Source organism: Pelodiscus sinensis, chromosome 5 (genome assembly GCF_052426305.1).
Source record: "Pelodiscus sinensis isolate ZL-2025 chromosome 5, ASM5242630v1, whole genome shotgun sequence".
Classification (NCBI taxonomy): Eukaryota; Metazoa; Chordata; order Testudines; family Trionychidae; genus Pelodiscus; species Pelodiscus sinensis.
The window spans coordinates 83,048,860-83,072,024 of record NC_143056.1 but is presented as its reverse complement, the minus strand read 5'-3'; the positions used below and the strand labels follow the sequence as shown (position 1 = coordinate 83,072,024).

The following is a 23,165-nucleotide window of genomic DNA, read 5'->3' as shown; positions in this document are numbered from 1 at the left end:
TGAGTCAGCACTATAGACTTCAAGTCCCTTGGTCTCCGTCCTCACCCCAGTTTTGTTAGATGCCTGTTTCCTTTGCACACACTTTCTCCTGTCCAAAGGAGACTGGTCTATCACTCTTCCCATTCACATCTGGCCACAGAACACTTAGGAAGCCAAGAGTGAGACATGACGTTGCCCAATGTGAAGGTTACAAATCACTTTTGCAATGGACCTGAACTTCATCCCCCCTGCAGGCATCTCTGGGGTCACTCAGAAATCTACTGACTCATGTGGCTACGTGATGGGGTTGTCTGGAAAGAATCTTGCCCTAAACCATCTTTGAATCACCAGTGGTGACTAATACATGCTGCGGGATCTCATCAGCTCCGCCATGGGGCTCCTGCTAATCTGAGTGTCTCATGGAACCTCACAGCAGTACCCAGTTATATGATTTAATATGTCTGTTATGGTAATGCCCAGTGGCTTTGTTCAGTATTTGGACTCCTTTGTGCTGAGTGCTGAACACACAATCAGAGGAAACCTTGGGCCCTGCCCCAAAGAGCTTACAATATTCTTTGGGACAAGCTGTAGGAGGTGATTGTAGGGAGGAGGGGCAGGGGAGAGTAACAATAGCAATAAGATTGTGCGGTTACACTGGTTGGTTATGGCACGTGCACAGCCTGATGTGTCTGCATCATTTAAACTATTTGTTTAAGATGTAATTAAATGAGAGACCTTATTCTTGATTTTCCTCCTGACCCTCTTCAGTGCCTTCTCCTCTGCTTTGGTGAGGGGCAGCTTGGTAGGGATGGGGTAGCCCTCTGCAATCAGGGTGCGTTTCTCCTCCTCAGTCAAGAGCAGGGGGCCTGAAGTCCCTTGTAACTTCTGAAATAAACAGGCAGAAGCTATCAGTGGCACACGGAGCATCAGCAACAAATCCCACCCCACGGGCCCTCACTTTAGCCACCGCAACAGGGGCCCTTGCTGTAAATAAACCCCTGGCAATGGTCTTCACTGCAGCTTCACTCTGTCCCTAGTGACACAGTCAGCTGACTGCTTCCCACTCCGCTCACCAATACATCTGCTCCCCAAGCTGTTGTTGCCTATGGCATTTGTTGTAGAGCTCATGAAAGGCAGTTACTTCATGTCCCTTCTACGTGACTTCTCAGTTATTCCTTTGCCAGGAACTCCCTTATGCGTGCTTTGGTGAATTGAGTGATCCTGAAAGTGAAACACTAACATAATTCTGGGTGGAGTGAGGTGGTCACAGGCAGGTGATATTCAAGCCTCTTTCCATCATCTTTCTCTGGCATGTATCTCAAGCCTGACTTGCAACACTCCCTCCAATCTCACCACTTCAGGCCTGGAGTCCCAGCCAGCTCTGCCAATGGACCTCACTCCTGACTTGCAGCACCCCTCTGGTTATCCAGTCCTGGGCCTGAGCAGAAATTACTAACAGTCCGACTAATAACCAAGGTCACCCTGTGACCTTCAGCCACGTAAAGTCCCAGCTCCTATGAGCACAAAGAACCCTGCACTCTAGGCTGTGGCAACGCTCTGACGTCTTCATTATCGCTCCTTACATGTGGTGCCGTGAGGAGAGGCGAGGTGGAGATTGCACTGGAAGAGCGAGCAGCTGGCCGGGCCGGGCTGGAGGGAGGCAGGGAGCGTGGACTCTGGGATCCGTCACTGTCACTGCCATGGCTGCTGGGGGGTGTCGGAGGCATCTGCACCAGGTCATCTAATGGGAAGTAAGGAGAGCCTGTTACTCACTACTACAACATCCACCTGCTGGGACAGGTGCGGGGCCATGGACAGCATCAGGGCCAGTGCTTCCCTGAGAAAGGGGCGGGGAGGAGAAAGCACTGTCCATAGCACTCTGGGGGCTGGAGGAGGGCAAGCTCGCTGAGGCTCAACCCAGGAAAGACACAATGTTGGTAACTTGGGGGAATAAATGGAAGAACCATCAACGGTTGTGCCATGACCTGCACATGGCGGCTGTCTCTACACTGGCAAGTTATTCCGGAAAATCAGCCGCTTTTCCGGAAAAACTTGCCAGTTGTCTCCACTGGCTGCTTGAATTTCCGGAAAAGCACTGACGATCTAATGTAAAATCATCAGTGCTTTTCCGGAAAAACTATGCTGCTCCCGTTCGGGCAAAAGTCTTTTTCCGGAAAACTGTTCCGGAAAAGGGCCAGTGTAGACAGCACAGTAGTGTTTTCTGCAAAAAAGCCCCGATCGCGAAAATGACGATCGGGGCTTTTTTGCGGAAAAGCGCTCTAGATTGGCCACGGACGCTTTTCCAGAAAAAGTGCTTTTTTGGAAAAGCGTCCTGCCAATCTAGACACGCTTTTCCAAAAATGCTTTTAACGGAAAACTTTTCTGTTAAAAGCATTTCCGGAAAATCATGCTAGTGTAGACGTAGCCAGAGAGTACACGTTCCACCCTTGCCTTTGAGGGGGTAAGCGGGGCCAGGGCTGTTCTTGATGCCCAGGCAGTGACTGTGGAAGAGGGCTTTCTTTGAGCCATGACAAGGGGAAGGATGCAAGTGAGCCTTCTTATCCAGGCCTCTGTGACCTTGAGAGCCCATTGCTATGATGTGCTCTGTGTGGGGCTTGCGAGCGCTCAGGAGCTCTGATTTTGGGCACTTCAGTTTCTGAATGTTCAGTCGGAGACATTCAAAATCAGCTGCCACTTGAAAAATTCAGTCCCAGCAAGTTTTGGGGTTGAACATTTCAGCAGTGCCTCTCCGCCCATGCCATACAGCTGCAGTCAATGGTGCCAGATAGCAGGGATGAAGGGTTGTGGTGGTGAACACTTGTTCAAAGTTCCATAAACTGCAAAACTCAGAGGCTGGGGGAGGCAGGGCCTGGCCACTTTTAAGCAGTGGTGGTCCCATGCTAAAGCAGCACTGCTACAATGTCCCTGAAATTTGATGCAGTTACCCCTCTGTACACATGGAGGGACAGCTAGACCAAATGGTGTTGAAACCTTGGACACTGGGAGTCTGTTCTTATGTAATTAGGGTATGTTTACACTGTAGGGTATCACGGAAAAACTCCACTGTGTCCAAGGAATACATTTGCTCTTCCGTTTTTTGGTTGTTGGTTTTTTTTTGGTGGAAGAGCAAATGCGCTCTTTTGGGGAGCACTATATGTCTCGTTCCACGAGGGATAAGGGTTCCACTGAAAGAGCAGGCTTTTTCACCATCTGGCCCCATCTAAACTGGGCCAAATGGCAGAAAAGCCTCTTCCGGAAAAGCGATTGGAAAAAGCTATGCAAATTGCGGAGTCAATTTGCAAAGTTTTTTCTGAAAAAACCCTATAGTGTAGACCTAGCCTAACAGAGTGCAAGGGAGTCCTCTGAGAACTTGATTTTCAGTAGTACTGGCTCACACACAGTGTGGGTGAGAGAGAAGGGAAATCCCCAGGGCTAAGGTAGTGATAAAGCCCCTGTGGAGGGGATATGAATGCAGGGACTGGAACAAAGTCCCTGCTGGGAGGAAGTGACCAGAATTTGCTTCCCAAAGAAATACCTTATGCTGCCATGCATTTGGCTTAAAGGAGAGGGAACTGTTCACTGTGGCACCCTGCATAGGATATTACTCTGTGGATATATCTCCTGCTCCAGCTGCCTCACCTTTTGTTTGTTAAGCTGGCCAAGCTGCAAGGCCCACCATTCTTCCTAGACCTTTAGGGAGGAGGCACTCTGAGGAGATGGGATACTGTGAATTTGATGATGGCCATTGTTACCAAGGAGGCCAGCTGTACTGATGTTCACAGAAGCAGCCCATTTGATGTGCTCTAGGTGTGTGATATCTGTAAGCAGGCTTGTTTGTTTTAATTAGTGTGACAGACCATGCAACAGCCTTGATTTCACATGACTGGCCAATTTGAGCCTCAAAACCCCTGTCTCGGCGGGAACAGAACATGTCCCACATTTGGTAGCGCCTGCAGCAGTACCATTGGCCTTCTAATGTATTCCTACAATCATGGTTATAAAATGAGTTCTCTAAGGGTGCATCTATACTTCACCATAGCTGGAAATAAGATACACAATTTGAGCTATGCAAATTGCATAACTTATTTTGATGCTATTTCAAAAGAGCTTATTTCACCATTTGGCACTGTCTATACGGCACCAAATTTCGAAAAAAAGTGCTATTCTGAAACATTCCTTACTCCTCGTAGAATGGGGTTTGCAGGGACATTGGAATAGCAAGCCCGAGATAACGGGCTTGTTGTGAAGATGCAGGATAGCTATTTCAGGAGACTCCAGTATCCTGAAATAGTGTTGCAGTGTAGATGTAGCCTAATAGGACTTGGTGAAATCTAGTGCCCCAGACAAAATCAGAGATGTTAGAAAACATGTGTCAAAAAGCATTCAGGGCTAAATTAGCAATGTCTGAATCAAGCCAGCTTCCAGAGAACTGACTCTGCTACCATTAGGGAGTTGGCCAAAATGCTGGGGATCTTTACAAGGTATCCAGATACCACAATGATGGGTTGGTATCAGGACCAAAACAGCATGCAAAGTCTGCTGTGCCCTGGCTCAGCTATGCTGCTCCAAAACGACCCTCCCCTTTGCCTAGTACACACTCACAGGCAAAGGGAGGTCTCCAGGGGAAGAGTACCACTCTGTGCTTAGTTTCCTCATCTGTAAAATGGGGATAAAGATACCGACCTCCTTTGTAGAGCATTTTGATGAAAAGCGCTATATGGGAGTCAGGCAGTATTATTAAAGCATTTCAGGGGCTCACACACTCGCCATGGTACTTAGTGCACTCTAGTGGCTCTGGTTCCTCGGTATCGTAATCTAGCACCTGGTGCTTGAGAACTGCTTCACCTCTGGGTCACAGGACTGACTCCACTCCTCCAGGCTGAGTTCTATGTGGGAGCATGATTAGGCTGTGTCTCTCTGGGACAGTCAGAATTCTTAATGACGCCTTAATTGTGCATTTTCAGACTTCAAATGTTTGAGTTCCTTTCAAATTAAACTGAGTTCTGAATTTCCTGGCTTTCAGATGGTTGTTTTTGGATAACTCCAAGGTCCCTGTGAGGCTTTCAATGCTCAGATCTCTCATAGATATTTCCAGCTGTAAGACAGTTTCTTGTGCATAGAAGTTGCAAATAATTCTGTATGTGTCAATCTGGACATGCTGTAATTCCGCTTGTATCTGAACACAGGTCATTCTGCATGAAGATAGGGGATCCATGGTAACTCATCTCAGCCTGCCTGATGTTATTCTATGCTAAAGGATCAATGTAGGAGAGTTGTTTAGTGTGCCTATGTGCGTGTCTTGGAGTGACTAGCTTTGCAGTCAGATCTGTGCAATACTGAAGGGATCCGGGACTGGAACAAGTACCAGCTGGCTGATTCTATTTTCTTACCTGCTGGTACATTTAAAAACTGGTTCACTTCCCTGGGCTCAGCTTTGATCACGGGTGGTGGAGTCATTTCCACAGGTGCCTGTGAAAAAGCAAGAGTGCACAGCTATCTCTCAGTGTCTTTTTTGCTTCCCTTCCCCACCTTTCACAAACAGCCCTGGCAGAGTGTTGGCTGTGGCCATGGCTTTACCAGTTCTCTACATTGCCACATTCCACCTTGAGCCCCTGAGCCCACCCACCAGCCTGCTCCGGCACTAGCAACAGGTACACTGGCAACCGACAGCATGTAGACAGTCATGTCAAAAATCTCTCCCTGTGCCTGACACACCAAATACAAACATGTAGATGTGCTGAGGGAGGGGAAGCCACCCACAACCATGCTGCCACTGCAAATGACAAGGCAGCATCTCTGCAGGAAGACTATTACCTCCGTGGCCATTAGCCCAGCTCAAGGCTGCAAAAACACTATTTAAACAGCTCCCCTGAATTAAGAGGGATGCCTCTCCTAGATCTGCCTTAATCAGAGCTGTGAGAATGTACACAGGCTTTAAGAAAAAGAGTAAAATCACTCTAGGGCTCAGGGCTTTCACCAGGGCCTCTGAACAGCTGTTTCTCATCAAAGGGATTAAGAGTTAACATGAACAGCATGGTGCTCCCAGCTTGGACTGAACTGCCCCTCTGCTTCCAGCCTCCCTTCCCCCATTCCAGCACAGGCAAGACTGAGAGATTTTACACTGAACAGTCACATTGCAAACTCCCCCAGTCTGTAAACATAGCTGAGGGAGGGTCCTATCAGCTGTCAGGCACACAAAACCGATCTGCATTTGAGGGCACAGGGAGTTCACGCAGTGTAAATAATGAAGAAAGTTTGTGTGCATTTCTGGCTTGAAGAGCTGATTTGTTTAATAGAATTGTCTGAAAGGGAAGTCGCCCAGCATGAGTCAAAAAAGGAAGATAAACCAGGAAAGGATCTACTGTATCTGATGGGTCACAAGGTACAAGATAGTTCAGCACCAAGCAAGATTGGACAAACCTCCCCTCTCAGAAGAACCCCACAGGAGCCAGGGCTAAACTGAGCCCTCAAGTGACCTGCATGTCACCAAGGGGAGCATGTATCCAAAAGTGTTCTTCAGGGTCATTGTAAGGACATTGGGCGTGGATGAGAGCTTTGGTCCCCCAGTTCTTGGAAATATTCATAACAATTGTTAACACTTTGCAGGTGGTATTCACCTGAACCTCACAAATAGCAGCACTGGAACCTCAAAGAAGGGTCATTATCCCCGTTGTTCAGTTTGGGAAGTGAGGGGCCCAAGGCCACATGACAAGTGAGTGGCAGAGCTGGGGGCAGGACTGAGAAGCAGCAGGCTCATATTCAGCCCATCAAAAAATGAGGAGTAATGTTAGTTCGAACCAAGGGGTTTGATTAGAACTAACACAGCCCAGAGCACGCTTTCACTTTCGAAACAGCTGGGTTCCGAAACAGCGCGTGACCAAGATTATGCTAATGAAGCGCGGGATATTTAAATCCTGGCTTCATTTACTATTTCAAATGCCTACATTTACATCCCTAGTTCGAACTAGGGTGCAAGTGTAGACATACCCTCCATGTCGACACAGGAGGAGTATGTGCTCTTTGGTCCTTTTGCTCTTTTCATTAAAATAGGGATACGGGGGAGTTAACACCATTCTACTAGTTATTTCAAGGGAGAAATTGCTAGTAATAAGGAAATAGTTGGGAATCAACTTTGTTTCAACTTCAGCCCCCTTCCCAGAAGGACCCTATAATGGCAGCTAAGGGGCCCACAGAGCCAAGACACAGTCGGGGTTTGTTGTTGGGAAGTTCCAGTTAACAGACACATACCCAGGCCCATATTCTGGGTGAAATAGGCTCACCTCCTCAGGTGCCGGCAGTCTCTGCAGTGGGTTGAGGTTCAGCGCTGGCACTAAGCTGGCTGCAAGCTGGGATTCAGGAAGTTCTGGAACCAGGTTTTGTTCCTGCTTCACCATAATGGAACACAGCTTGTGTCCAAGGGCCCACACGCCACTCTCCAGGTCTGAAACAAGCACACTGTGAGAATCAAACCCCACCAAGCTTCTTGGGACACCAGCCATAGCACATCAATGAAAGAGAGTTTTCTCTATCTGCAAAGGGCCCCTTTCCAATGTGTATAGGGGATATGGATGACTCTTTCTCCATTGAGATATGTGATAGGCACTGGTGCTGCACAAATGTGTGAATACCCTCAAGATGTAAGGGATTAGTTAATCCCTCTCCTCAGGGACACTACTCATGCTGACATTTGTTCTCCAGGTGCAGAGGAATGCATGTATGCCGCTCCCCTCTCCCAGCCAGAAGAGGCTGCAGTCTCTACCATGCAGGCATTAGTGTGGAGGGAGAGGGAAAGCCCTCTGAGGAGCATGTCAGGGCCTGAGTGCCCCTCTCTTTGTGCATGCTTGGGGTGTAGATATTTAGGATGACAGGAAATCACAGGAGCTGGATCTCAGACAAAAAGAGATAATGGTTAATTCAAACAAGGTGAAGTCTCTTGGCCTCTATTCTTGAGTTCTGGTCCCAGCCTTCCTACTCCTTAGACACCAAGTCTGCACCCGTTTCAGGTCATACATCCTCCTCCCTAATCCTTTTCTCTTCCTCTTTCATCTCAGCACTGGAAACTTACTGGCTGCCACACTACAGCTTTTAATGCAGCGTGTCACCAGTCAGTGTGCGGGTTAGTTCTAATCATGTCCTGGGTAGCTCAAACCCGGATGCCAGATTCTGGGCTACTACCCTGGCCTCTAGACACTGCTCTGGTAGCGGCTAGGAACTATAAATACAAAAGCCTAGAGGAGAGTCACAAAAGCCTACAGGAGAGTTCCTTTGAGGTTAGAACTGCATGGGGCCTGTGTATGCAATTGTAAACTGTTCCTCCTTGCAGCTCCCAGTGCAGGGGACATGCCCAGGGCAAGGTGTAAATGGCCAACCTGAACCGTAGAGTAGCCTTTAGTCATCCATAAGTCAGAGCAGCCACTTATGTTGGGGCTACTGAATCAGCCCTGAGTGCACTCAGCAACCAGATAGTTCTAAGGTGGATTAAAGCCACCTTTCCCCAAACCGTTCCTGGGACTTTCTGTACTGTTCTTCTGGGAGGCACAGCACAGAATTTAGTTTGTGCCTACACGGAAAGTAGTTAAAACTCTAGCAGTAACTAGGGCTATAAACAGTGTGTCACCCTGGCAGTGGCCTATTCTGGCTGTCTTCCTGTACCTAGTTTGACACACTTATTCTGCTATGTAGAAAGGACTCCATAACAGTGCCTGTGTAACTGGTCTGGCTTGTCCTCCTTCCTTCCAGCTCTCTGTTTAATAGGAAGTCTCTGAGTGCACTTCCCTATGCCCTGCTGGTGCTGCTCTCTATGTATATCCCCTGGCTAGTCCCTGTTGAGGCACTATGGGAGAGCTACTTGGATTTTCCCAGAATGCACCAATGCAGACATGATTAGGCATCCTAGTAGGTGTGAATGAATAACACAATAGTGATGGCAGCAAAGGTGCTGTGTGGACACAAGCGGAACTTTGTTACCTGTTAAAGAAGCCAAACCATACCCAGTTACAAAATTCACAATTGTCGTTCTAGTGTGGATGGGCCCTGTATTTTGAACAGTGGGGGAGGGTCGGGTGTGACAAGGCCACAGGCAACTGTACCCAGCAAACTTGGATGAACTTTCCCCTCCACCTAGCTGTTCTGCCACAAAGGTAAAAGCTGGACTGGAAAGTTTTACATTTCCTTTTCTGAAAGAGCAATGGTGCCCCCTCTGCCTGTGAATGCTTATTCGCCAGAATGGGTCGGAATGGTGCCCCTGGCCTCTGTTTGTCAAGGACTGGAAATGGATGACAGGAGAGGGATCACTTGATGATACCTGTTCTATTCACTCCCTCTGGGGTCTCTGGCATTGGCCATTGTTGGAAGACAGGATACTAAGCTAGATGGACCTTTGGTCTGACCCACTATGGCCATTCTTATGAACACTGTGGCTACTAGACTTGTTACTAATCAAAGCAGAAGAGGGCAAACAAGGGGCTCTTACTGTCTAGAATGAACTAGGTGAAAGGATATCCCCCAGCAATGTCACTCCAAATAGGCCATGCACTGAACATCCAAACCAGCACATTCTGTCCTTCCTTTTCTTGTCCCCATGCCAAGCCCCTCTGTCTGTCTCACCCTGCAAAATTTATTGCAAGAGCAATCGGTTACAGAAATGAACAGGACACAAAGTGTTGTTAAGGGCCAGATGAGAAGGCATTTTCCATGGGTGCGTCTACATTCCACAGGCTCAGTGGACATCCCAAAGATGTAGATGATCCTGTAACACTAAGATGTGACTGGATCCAACTGTGAGTGGTGTCAGGAGATTCTGCCTCTGCACTCTTCTCTAGATACATCTTTTACGGTCAGATATTGGGAAAGTGTGTGCAGTATAAAAATATGGGCCCATCAAAACAGACATGAGAAATCCATTACTCCTCTGAAAGCAGGTAGGTGTCTGAAGAGAAATGAGAGAAGGGGAATATATTTAAATGTAGGGTAATCATTTCTCTTTCTTCTCTGTGCTTTAGAACCACAGCCTGCTTGTTGGCATAGAACTGGACTCTACAGCTCAACAGCTCAGCCACTTTCATGTAATCAGATGTACAACTTCTGCTCTAGAGACCTGTAGCCTGCTTGTGGGCATGAAATCATGCCTGCACTCCCTGCTGCAGAATGATCATCTGTTACCCAGAACCAGGGGTTCTGTATTCGTACCCATGACCCATTAAGTAAGTGGATTCCACTGAACAGCAAGACCATGAGACAGATGAGCAACCTGAAACTCATAATCTAACTGAATGAGTGGATGTCTAGCATGGGATGGGCAGGATTCTGACGTTTTTGAAGTCAGCAGGGAAGCATGGAGAAAGCCAATGTGTAAAGCCATAGCCAGCTCCAAAACTAGATACTGCCAAGGTTCCTTTGAGAGTGCTGCAGGCTGAGACTTATTTATGCTTGCTGCAAAGGTATTTTGTACTCATTCTCTGTACAGAGGTGAATTGCACTCTCTGACTAGTAATGCATGACTGGCACACCACTTCAGTCCTACTGGTTTAAGTGGTGCATGGCTAAGCACTATACAGACAAGGGTATACAAAGAGCCCAAAGAGCTTACAGTCAAAGTAGAGCTATCCCAATATGTGGAAAGAGGAGGAAGGAGAAGAGATGACAAGTGTAACTCAGATACAAGTTCCTATGGGTATGTCTACACTACAGCACTAATTCGAACTAACTTAATTCGAATTAGTTAATTCGAACTAAGCTAATTCGAACTAGTGCATCTAGACCTAAAAACTAGTTCGAATTAGCGTTTTGCTAATTCGAACTAGCATGTCCACATTGAGTGGACCCTGAACCGAGGTTAAGGATGGCCGGAAGCAGTGCCGGCAGGGCATCAGATTAGGACTTAGAGTGTGGAGCTGCTGTCTCAGGCTAGCCAAAGGCTGTGGTTAAAGGGACCCGACCCTCACCCCGGACAGACAGTTCTCAGGGGTTCCCCGCACGCTTGTCTAACTCAATGAGGGACAGCAAAGCAGTCCTGGCTTGGAGTGCCCTGAATGCCCACACTCGGCACATCACAGCACTCGGCCATCAGCTCGGCTGCACTTGCCGCAGGCTGCCATCCGGAGGGGAGGTCAATCGGGGGGCTGCAGGAGAGCTTCCACCTCGAGGAGCCTGCAGAGCCATCCCAGTCCTCCCCATTGGGGGCTCGTACCCCATTCCTCCCTCACCTCCTTCCACTTACCCCTCCTTAGCCCCCCTTCCTAATGTACAAAATAAAGGACACGTGTGTTCAAAAATAGAAACTCTCTTTATTGAACAAAACTCGGGGAGACTGGGAAAAGGAGGTGGGAGAGGGGAAGAGAGAGGGTGGGAGAGGGGAAGTCTACTAAAATGATCAGGGGTTTGGAACAGGTCCCATATGCAGAGAGACTGAAGAGACTGGGACTTCTCAGCTTAGAAAAGAGGAGACTGAGGGGGGATATGATAGAGGTCTATAAAAGCACGAATGGTGTGGAGAGGGTGCATAAAGAAAAGTTCTTCATTAGTTCCCATAATAGAAGGACTAGAGGACACCAAATGAAATGAATGGGTAGCAGGCTTCAAACTAATAACAGAAAGTTCTTCTTCACAAAGCAAATAGTCAACCTGTGGAACTCCTTGCTGCAGGAGGCAGTGAAGGCTAGAACTATAACAGATTTTAAAGAGAAGTTAGATAAATTCATGGAGGCTGGGTCCATGGAGTGGTATTAGCCAGGGGATAGAAATGGTGTCCCTGGCCTCTGTTTTGGAAGGCTGGAGATGGATGGCACGAGACAAATGGCTTGGTCATTGTCTTCGGTCCATCACCTCCGGGGTATCTGGTGTTGGCCACTGTCGGCAGACAGGCTACTGGGCTAGATGGACCTTTGGTTTGACCCAGTACGGCCGTTCTAAGCTCAGGGCTCAGGGTCGGGGGGTCTCACTGGACCACCTTGATTTTCATGCAAACCTGCTCCTGTGTGGCCAGGCTGGCAGCTCTCCTGACCTAGACGGCCACTTTCCTGTGCCTAGTGTGGAGGTCGTGGATGAGGTCCACAATCTCTGCACTAGACCAGGCGGGCGCCCGCCTCTTGCGGCCCCGGGCAGGCTCCTGGGAGCCGCCAGCCTGGTCCCGGGAAGAGGCGGAGGGCTGGGTGGCAGCGGGTGGCTGGTTCGTGCCGTGCCAGGTGCAGGGTCTGCTGGCTGAGTGCTGGCAGGCTTGCACCTGGCATGGGCACCGTAGCCAGACCGTGCCCTTTAAGGGCTCCAGGGCCGGGAGGGGGGCAGAAGAATTTCCCTGGTGGTGCCCAGAGTGGCCACCAGGGAAAGACGGGGAGGGCTAGCCTCCCACTAGTTCGAATTAAGTGGCTACACAGCCCTTAATTCGAACTACTTAATTCGAACTAGGCGTTAGTCCTCGTAGAATGAGGTTTACCTAGTTCGAATTAAGCGCTCCGCTAGTTCGAATTAAGTTCGAACTAGCGGTTTGTATGTGTAGCGCCTATCAAAGTTAATTCGAACTAACGGCTGTTAGTTCGAATTAATTTTGTAGTGTAGACATACCCTATGTTACTTTAGTACAACTACATATCTTCTTTGTTTTGTGTTTCACTGCTCACTGCATCTCCATCCTGTTTGCTTCTAATCCTGCCATCATGATCTTTATTCTCATTTTATTTATTTACAGTGTATGCATGTCTCAAGTCCATGTGTGTTAAGGTGTGTGTCCTTACCTGATTGGTTTTTACTAGTTGGCCAAGAAACTCTGCTTCTGTTGAGCCCCCTGCAGGGCTGTGTTAGTATTAAAATTAGGGACAGGAAACCCTTCTAAATGTAAAATGTTTAAGGTTAAGGAAAAGCTGTTGAGCTGATGTTAGGGCCTTCACTTGGTGACCCTCTAATGAATTGTCTGAGTTGTGTGCATTGACCCAAAAGGTGGTAACTGTGCAATTTGCAAAGAACAAAGAGGCAGCAGATGGCAGTTTCTCTCCTTTCTTGGTGTTTGCTATCACAGAGCAGGGATAGTTCCTGGCTACAATGGAGAAACCTCTATCCCAGCCTTTACACTAGCTGAAAGGAAGGGCTTTCTTCCCCTTATATATACTGAGTCAGTGACACAGCTTTTTCAGGCAGTCTGGTGTCCATCAGCTGCCAGGACACCCACAGAGTCCTACAAATTACAGGACTGCCTGTTGGGATTGGTCTAAAAATATCTAGTCATCATGAATTATCCTGAAATGAATTGTTTTAAGAACAGGGTTTGAAATAACTCTTCCTCACTGTCTTCCTCTAAGAGATCCATTCATAAGGAAGCCACTTACTTTTCCACATGCACCAACATTGGCTGAAGGCAGAGACTCATGCTCCCTATTTCCGGACCAAAACCTTACTGGTAAGCTCCAGGAAAGGACTTGAGTCCAGTGCATGCACTCCCAACCTACCAGGGTCCTAAGGAACTGCCAGGATCACACAACGCACAGAGACACTGTGGCGTAGTGGGGGTGCTGTCTGCTCTGTGACCCAGGGTCCCCTTGCGCTGTGATGAGAGATTCTCACTGACGCTCCCAAATGTGTATTAACCCAGACATGCAGGCTCAGCCTCCCAGGGAGGGAGACAAAGGAAGGAGGGCGGAGACCAACACCTGGCTGGGGGGCAGGGCTGGAAGAGAGTTTTTTAGTTGTCTGTCTGGTATAATGGAGGAAACAGCCTAAGCAAGGGGCTGGGATTTAGGGGCCCAGTCTCCCCCATCTCAAGGGGGGCTGAGGCATCCTAGGCCTGCTCCGTAACCAGATTACATCTAGGCTGTGCTGTATCCTGGAGAAGCAATAAACTCCCTCTATTCTACTGGCCGGTGGAGTCTGTTCGTGCCATTACAGGGGTGCAGGAGTCGGGGGAACCCCGACGCGCCGTCACAGACACAAACCATAATCATCAAAATGACTAATGTTCAGCAAGGGAAATGAATAATTATGTTGTGACGTAGCAAATGTAAGAAAAAATGTGGAGCAAATTCATAAAACAGCAGACAAATGTATCTGAGGACCAACTGTACCAAGTCAAAGCAGTTAGGCAGTGCCCCAGTGCAGAGGAGCCTGACTTGGGTCCAGCAGGCCCCACCTCTGCTCAAAGACCTCAGCTCTCCTAGCACATGTAGCATATCTTTTGGAAACACGGCAATTTGCATATGGGTTTCCTGTGCTCACCATTGGCATTATCTTCGGTCTTGATAGGCATGAGGGGGCTCTGGGGAGCAGAATCTCCACTGAGCGAATAGCTGTGCTCTGCCTGGATGCCTGGAGTAGCAGGGTCCAAGTCCATGTCCATGTCCAGTAGAGGATTCTTTTCAGCCAACATTGGATCATCAAAGAAACTGCTGAAGAGTTCGTTGGAGAAATCCTCCATGTTCTCAGAGAAATGATCCAGATTCTCAGAGAAATGCTGGGAGGGAACCAAGTGAAAGACAATGTTATTGTCAACTCCAATAGGGGCTAGGGAGCCTTCCACTGAACTGTGATAAAAACGTCAGCAACCACATCATTTGGATGAAAAATAACAACAAATCCATCCTTTATTCGGATCAGTGCTATAGCTAAATAAAATTATCTTGCTATTAATAAGGTACAGTTCAAATGCTCAATGATATATCTACCGCTCTCTCCCTCTGTCTTATACAGGCAGTCCCCGGGTTACATGGATCCGACTTACATCAGATCCCTACTTACAAACGGGGTGAGGCAACCCCGCACTAGCTGCTTCCCCCCAGCAGACCAGGGAGACGCGAAGCTAGCTCCCCCCCGCAGCAGACCAAGGAGATGCGGAGCGGCCTTTCTCAGCAGACACCTCAGCTTGAGAATAAAGGACTGAGGGAATTGAGGCGTGGGAGAATAAAACTGAGCTCTGGAGAAATGTTTGGCTAGAGTTTCCCCTACATTATGTACCAGTTCCGACTTACATACAAATTCAACTTAAGAACAAACCTACAGTCCCTATCTTGTACGTAACCCGGGGACTGCCTGTACATCTAACTACACCCAACTAGCTATCTCTCTGTCTTCCTTATGTACCCATCTTTCTGTCTACGTAGGGTTTATTATACTGTATGCTATTTAGTAGAAGAAAGAACTTAAGGAAAACTTGTGTGATAAAAAATTGCAAGTACATCAAAAAGTTGTGTTCTTCTAAGTCTGCGCTTGGTGACATAAATGTTCCCATATGTTCTCCAAGTAGCAGTAGGCACTCTGGTACCAAGGATAACAAAACCCAATCCTGGATTTTTATCAGTGAGAAAACATTAATATGATCAAAATAAAAGGAAGGCCCCATGTTGTATTTAATTTCCTTTAGGATTCCATAGCCCTTCTGTGGACCCTATGAGAATGCCCTCAGGCCAGTTAGTGCCTGTGAAATTCTGCTTCCCGATTAAATTTAAACCCCACAAATTGCCTGTTAACAGTAAACAATCATTCCACTAACAGCCAATAAATCTGATCCCATGCAGAACCTGTTTCCCCTGAGACAAGCACTCCTATTTAGAAGTCAGATCACTAACTTTTCTTTTTGATACAACAAAACATTGCTGGGGCAATGAGAAAAACAATGGTTACCAATAGCCAGCTGAAAATGTATTGGCAGAGTGACACTTTCACAGAGGAAAGAAAGAGAACACATACATTCAATAGACTAGATAACATAAGTGGTCTTGAAAGGTATGAATAGAGCTGACCCAAAGTCAGAAAAGGCTAGGCAGGCTAGAGGAGGCTGAAGAGGGGAGAACGAGGGTTGTGGGCCTGGGGAGGAGGCACAGCAAGTGAAATACTGAAAGCAATGGAGTGTGTGTGTGTGTGTGTGTGTGTGTGTGTGTGTGTGTGTTAGGGATGTAAAATCTCATTTAATTGATTAACTGGTTAAGCATAATGTTTAACCGGTTAACTGATTAAAGAAAACAGGGCTGGTGGAGGGGCTGCTCCAGCCCCTGCCACTGGCAAGGGCAGCTCATGCCTGGAGCGGGAGGGAGCCACTCCAACTGGAGGGGGGCTGTCGCTTTTGGCCTGGTGTGAGGCTGCTGGCTCTCAGGATATGTGGGGAGCTGGCAGCCCCATGTGAGGACCTGGCAAAGCTGCTTCCAGGTATCAGTTAACCATTACCCGGTAAGTGTCACCCTGAACAGATGCTTACCAGGTAACCCTTACCATTTGCATTGTGTATGTGTGTGTGTGTGTGTGAGTGTGAGTATTAGAGAGAGAGACGCATACATTACAGACCTCTGACTCCACAGCTATACTTACCTGCGGATCAATGTGGATCGATCTTCTGGCATTTGATTTAGCAGGTGTAGTAAGGACCCACTAAATCAAATGCTGAGGGCACTGCCATCAAGCATTGGTACTCCTACTCCTCAAAAGGAGCAAGGGAAGTCAACGGGAGCGTTTCTCCCTTCAACCTCCTGCTATGGGGATTGCACCAAAGCTCTAATCAAGGTATGTCAACTCCAGCTATGCAATTAATGTAGCTGGAGTTGCATATCTTAATTTGAACATATCCCCTCATGTAGACCTGGCCTGCGTAGCAGTGGGAGGAGACCATGTACCAGGAGGAGCCTTAGAGGGTAGAAGAGGTTATAGGTGTGTGTTGAGAGTCATTTCATTCTCTAATCAGAGCTGAGGGAGGAATTGGCCAGGGGACCCCGGATACTAGACTCTATTAGTTCCTGTTCCAACAGGAAGGTGTGTTTGTTTTACCTTAACACCATATCTTTCTGTAAACATAGCCCTGGCAGTGAGAGCGTTGGGAAGAGGAACAGACTGAGCTGGCAGCCCCCCTACCTTAACAGAGAGAAGCTGGGGAGAGCACAAAAGGCAGAGGGAACATCTGCAGTTGGTCACTCCCTCCCACGCCCCGTCTTCGATTTGAAATCAGGGAACAAAGGAGCACTAAGCGTGCAATTCTCCAAAATCTCTAGGCTACGTCTACACTGGCATGATTTTGCGCAAATACTTTTAACGCAAGAGTTTTTGCGCTAAAGTATTTGCGCAAGAGAGCATCTACACTGGCATGTGCTTTTGCGCAAGAGATGTGCTTTTGCGCAAAACATCCGTGCCAGTGTAGACGGTCTTTTGCACAAGAAAGCTCCGATGGCCATTTTAGCCATCGGGCTTTCTTGTGCAAGAAATTCATGTTGCCTGTCTACACTGGCCTCTTGCGCAAGAATAGTTGCGCAAGAAGGCTTATCCCTGAGCGGGAGCGTCAGAGTATTTGCGCAAGAAGCACTGGTTTTATACATTAGAACGTCAGTGTTCTTGTGCAAGTACTCGCAGCCAGTGTAGACAGGCAGCAAGATTTTGCGCAAAAGCTAATGCTTTTGCGCAAAATCTTGCCAATGTAGACACAGCCCTAGAGTCTGTGACTCCTGCTTTCCTCCTGGTGCTAGGTTTTCTGTCCCTTTGTTTCCCTTGTCCTCACTCCTGTCCTTCCAGTCACCCCAGTGACATGTAGCCATCCAAACATCCCTTGAGATTACAAGAAGAATGGGGAGGGCTGAGAAGGAGGCACTTTCATTCTAAGCCCTGGTTTTCAGCCACTCACTGGACATTAGGATTGAATTTTTTCCAAGCTTTTTTTTTTGGAGAGGCACATTTGGTTTGATAGCTTAGTAAAGCCCACTTGGCCATTATCAATATATCTACAAGGATTTTTGTACTTGGATAACTCACAGAAAACTACTCAAAATTGCTCTGAGCATAACCCTTTGCAAGGAGAGGAAGACATACAGGGAAAGGAACATCTCTACCCCTTCCTATATAGTATATCTGGGGTTCGCACTGCTCAGCACATTGGCTATAAGGAACACATATTCATACAGATGCTGCCACACCTGCCCTGCAGGTGACTTTTCTTTTTAAAACAAAACAAACAAATTCAGGATAAGAAAGGACAATCGTGCAATTATAAGGGTGGGGCTGTAAGTAGGAAAGTGAAAGAATCCAGAGTTCTGGCACAGGCCTGTATGTAGGAATTTCTGTGGGGGGTGCTTTTTTGGGGGTAAATGTGGACTGCAAGGGTGTGACTGCACCCCCCCCCATAGTCCCCCAAGTAAGTGGGGAATTTAGCCCCAGCCTTCTCCCCTGCTGACCAGAGCATGGGGGAGGAAGGCTCAGGCATCACGCAGCTCCTGCCTTCCCCTTGCCGGTTGAACCATGCTTACTTGGGTGACCATGAGGGAGTGGCTTTGCACCCCCCTGTGTATGGGCCTGTGACATACCAGGCTCCCTTCACAGTGAGCAAAGATATGAAAGAAAAAGCTATAGTCAAACCTACCCATGTGTCAAGGCTGGAGGAACAGTGCTATGAGAATCATCAGCAAGTTTCCAGTGAGTTTCAAATCTCCGCCACAGCTTTGTGTTAACAAAAGGAGCGAGGGTGGGGAAAGAGTCAGAGACAAGTTGCACTGAATTATGCAATAATTTCACATAAAATCCTCATAGCTGCATCCCACCTACAGGTAAGAACAAGGATCTCTCATCACAGAGTGGTCTCCAAAGTGCAGGATAAACAGAGAAAGTGTGATGACATGACAGTGATTTAAGACAAAACCTACTGGAGGAGGCTTATTTAGAGGTTAGAAATGAGGGAAGGGGAGATTTTTTTCAAAATGTCGTAGCTGTTTGGCTCAAACAAACAACCTTTTTTCAAAAGCAGCCATTGGTTTCGGGCACTTTTTCTTTTGGGCACCCAAAAATTATAACAGGACTCAGAATGAGTAGCCACTTTTGAAAATGTGGCTGCAGAGTCAAAGCTGTCATTACAGAGATGCAAGAGGGCTGTTTTTCAAGGTACCACTCCCTCCCCCCTCCAGGGATCTTAGCTAACTTGTACAGTGAAAGGAAAATTGGAGCTGGGGAAGACAAAGGAATCCATACCCACCCTACAAATCCAAAAGGCAATAACATCGGGGGTACATCCATCCCCTGGATTCTATTATTTTAATACTTCAGCAAGCATAAATATTCTGCCTGTTCATCAGTGCTGCTTTCATCTCTCACCAAGTGCTCACCAGCTCAGGACTAATCCTCGGGTGTCTTAGAGTGTAGGGAGCAGACATAAGAGAATGCTGTGATTAAGATAGACCAGTCCCTGAGATTGGGGATAATTACAGTTATCATCAAAGATGGCACCAGGGATCAGACTCCCATATACTGAAAGTGTGCACAAAAATATCATAGGTTTGTAAATTGTTGCTTTTATCCAGAAAAGCTGGCAAGGACATAGTAGCAAGAAATGGGTGGGATCGGAGTGGGTGGGGGAAAGAGAGATAAAGGGGAGGCAGAGGTTGTGGGAGGGTATGTCTACACTACCACCCTAGTTCGAACTAGGGTGGTTAATGTAGGCAACCGAAGTTGCAAATGAAGCCCGGGATTTAAATATCCCGGGCTTCATTTGCATCTTGCCGGGCGCTGCCATTTTTAAAGCCCCGGTAGTTCGGACTCTGTGCCCGCGGCTACACGCAGTACGGAGTAGGTAGTTCGAATTAGGCTCTCTAATTCGAACTACCGTTACTCCTCGTGGAACAAGGTGTACCGGTAGTTCGGATTAGAGAGCCTAATTTGAACTACCTACTCCGTGCCGCATGTAGCCGCGGGCACGGAGTCCGAACTACCAGGGCTTTAAAAATGGCGGCGCCCAGCAAGATGCAAATGAAGCCCGGGATATTTAAATCCCGGGCTTCATTTGCAACTTCGGTTGCCTACATTAACCACCCTAGTTCGAACTAGAGTGGTAGTGTAGACATACCCGGAGAGATAAGACCATTTGCAGTTGCATATATCTATGTTGGAGACAACTAGGCACTGGACTGCCCCTTCACAGAAGTGCTGTTGTATCCCTTGTGATGGGCTTTGGTCTCCTGTACTGCCCCACTATATAAAATTAACTTGGTAAATTTCTGAGAAGTAAATGTATCCATCTACACCTGGCAAAATAAAATAGAGTCTGAATGTCCAGACCCTACAGTGATGGGCATCCTGGATCCCGTGGCAAAGGGCAGTCCAAAGCCTATGATGATGGACATCACTGAAACACATCTGATAAAGACTTATACAATCAACTAACAGAGGATGCTCAAACTCTACGCCCCACCCCAAGGCCTCTTCTGGAATCTGGCCAAGAACATGACAACTTCATCAAATTTATGTTAAAGGCAACAGATTTACAACTGCCTTCACCTTTAATTTGGAGAAGTCTTGGGGAAATTATGAAAGCCAGTATGTAATATGGTCACTTGAGTCAGAAAAGAGCATATTGCATATTGGAGTCTGTAGTCTCAGCAGGCCACACCTCCCTAATAAAGAGGAGGACCATATTGTAGAACTAGAGTTTTTATAGGTTTTACTTAATGCTCTAGGAGTAAGGAGATCAATGGAGCAAAGGTCAGAAACACACAATTAAGAGTGAGGCCTAAGGAAGGAATTCATGAGGGCTTAGATGTGAATGAAGTTAAGGACAATAAGGAGTTGCACAGAACAATCTCATTCCCACTGCATCTTTCTAGAATCTCCTTTTGGGAACATCTTCCTGCTAAGTGAGACCTGCCAAGACTCTCATGGATTCAGCTGTGATATGATGAAGGATTCTGCAGTGAGCTTTACATAGCTAGAATCTCCCTCATGATTTTTTGAAATCACCTTCATATAAATGGCCCCAGCTTAAGGAGAGGGGACCAGCCAGCTAGGAAATGTGATCTTCACCATTCCAGTCCAAAGGGAGGGGCGTGAAATTGACTTGGAGAAAACTTTTTCCAGATGGGATCCAAAGCTAACAGCTCAGCCTCTCTTCACATCATTCCCTCCTGCTATCTCTTCCTCCCTTTCATGCTCTCCTTCTTTCTCACTCCCTTTGACCATGCTCTGCAGCCAAGAAATATCACGAGATATATTTCCAACACTGTATTGCCAGTGAGCGGTCAGGAAGGGGGCAGCCAAGGGACAGCAGCCCCATGGTGATGATGTGCAGGATTTCCTGATCCAAACCATGGTCTTTGGCAGCCCCTCCCCCTCAACACTGTTCCATGGAGATTAGATCTGCATGTATGCATGTGTGTGCTGGAGCCATGGAGCAGCGTGTCTCCAGACACAGATATCCCCAAAGCATCAATGACACCACAGGAATATTTGCTCAAATTCAGACAAATCATCATCAAGGAGAGAGTGTGAGTCTTTGAGAATTGGCTCCTGCACCCTTCCAAGCTTGGTGAATGACATACGCACTGAATTGTCCAAACATCTTTCCACCACATGTTTTCACCCAGGCCCCATACTCAGAATATCAAGCTCCCTGTGGTCATATCTCACATTTAAAGACCTAGCATAAGACATCCAAATGTGAGCACTCAACAGTCATCTCAACAGTCACCTGAGCGTGGTCCCTCATTTCTCCTCTGCCAGCCCCTCTTCTGTGGGCTCTCCCCTCCCCATCCCTTATTGAGCTGCCTTGGGGCAGTCTCCCTTGAGATTTAGTTCAGTTCTCACAGCCTTGTCACTCCTGCTATGAAATAGCTCAGGGGTTTCACTCCAAAGAGGAACCAGCAAAGAGCCAGTACAGCTGAGTATAGGCCAAATCCAGGGTTTAAGACCTTTGCAGGTTGGAGGTACTGCACATGTTGGCAGGCTAGCAAATGAGGAGGGGTTTCTTCTACGTTTTCTCTTTATTTTAAAATATTTTCCCTCTCTGCTTGCCAAGATAAATCTCCCATTCCAGCTGTGACATCTGCATTTCCCTTCTTTGCTTTCACTGAGGAATGAATCCCCTGCACTCCAGCTTCACAGCAGAGATTTCCTATTCGTTCCAAGAAAGAAGAGACCACATGCTCTTCTATCCAGTCCTTTCACTTGCTTAAAAATGTGGTGAATTTTAGTGCTCATGAAAGTTAAGGTCTGACTGTGCTAACAAGAGCCAGGCAGAGTGTGGGCAGATGCTATGCAAGCTTCCCTCTCACAATGCAGTCATGCATCTTCCTCCTTCAGTTCTTCCTGCTATTGTTGTCTGAAACTCTAATTGGCTATTCCAATGCACTTCAGGCTTGATCTGCTGACCCAGCTATTCCAATCTAGTCCCCAGGCATCCCCATCCAAACCTGCAGCTCCCTGCTATTCCAGTCCCTCCCCAAAGCTCTGCCAACACCTCAGAGCTAACCCACAATTCTCCTTGAGTATCTATGCAGCTCAGTGGAAGCACTTCAATACAATTGACTGGGATCTGCAGACTCCACCACTGCTATCTCAGGCCCTCAATTCTGACCTGTAGCACCACCTGCTATTCCAGCCTTCAATCTTTCCCAGAGATTGCCAAGCATGTCCAGGTTTTCTGCTATCATTTTTAGCGGAAAGACTTCAGAGAACATCCAAATCCCTAACATGCTGCACTTTCACAGATTGACTGCACAGCTCTACAGCCAGTACGAAAGTTTGTCATTACAATTAACAGATAGTCTTGGGAGGAGGGGAGTTTCACACCACCACAAATATCAGAGAGGGTCCACTCCCTCATAGTAAAAGTGTGGTATTTACTTTTGTGCTGTCTGTACAGTATTTTGAGACTCAGATGGAAGGTGCTGTGTGTTATTATTCCTTGGTTGTGGCCCCTGTCCATTACATTTTACAGTGATTATTATGTGCATTGTATTGCAAAAGTTCCTTCCATTAAATCTGTGTCAAAGACCTGGATATATAATTTGTAGAGCTAAGTGCCACATGTCCTGCTGGATGTGACACAAACTCCAGATAATCAGAGGAAGGTGATTAGTAAACTGGAACAGGATAACCCACTACCCCACATATCATAGGGTATGTCTACACTACCCCGCTAGTTCGAACTAGCGGGGGTAATGTAGTCATCCGCAATTGCAAATGAAGCCCGGGATTTGAATTTCCCGGGCTTCATTTGCATGAAGCCGGCCGGCGCCATTTTTAAATGCCGGCTAGTTCGAACCCCGTGCCGCGTGTAGCCGGGGTAGTGTAGACATACCCATAGAGAGGAAGGAGCAGTTGAAAAGTCATAGTACCTCTTTCCCAGGATCGCTTTCAGATATTAGTGATTCCTTTGCACTTTGGCCACATAAAACTAGAAAGGATCAGTTTCCGGCTAATGACTGACTCATTTATTTATTTTACAAATGTTTACAGGTAGGAATTTTTTTTTA

The 23,165-nt window shown here is 47.3% G+C and overlaps 1 protein-coding gene across 2 annotated transcripts in view; it reads right to left on the bottom strand.

The window, feature by feature from the left end:
- Window positions 1–23,165, bottom strand: part of CREB3L1 (cAMP responsive element binding protein 3 like 1) — a 76,050-nt gene that overhangs the window by 17,192 nt on the left and 35,693 nt on the right. For both annotated transcript variants that reach the window (XM_006117285.5, XM_006117284.5), the window contains exons 2-6: window positions 14,179–14,413; window positions 7,260–7,420; window positions 5,370–5,448; window positions 1,563–1,720; window positions 715–864 (exon numbers count right to left, since the gene is read on the bottom strand). In XM_006117285.5, the coding sequence (XP_006117347.1) occupies window positions 715–864; window positions 1,563–1,720; window positions 5,370–5,448; window positions 7,260–7,420; window positions 14,179–14,413 (783 nt within the window). The remainder of the gene's footprint in view (window positions 1–714; window positions 865–1,562; window positions 1,721–5,369; window positions 5,449–7,259; window positions 7,421–14,178; window positions 14,414–23,165) is intronic.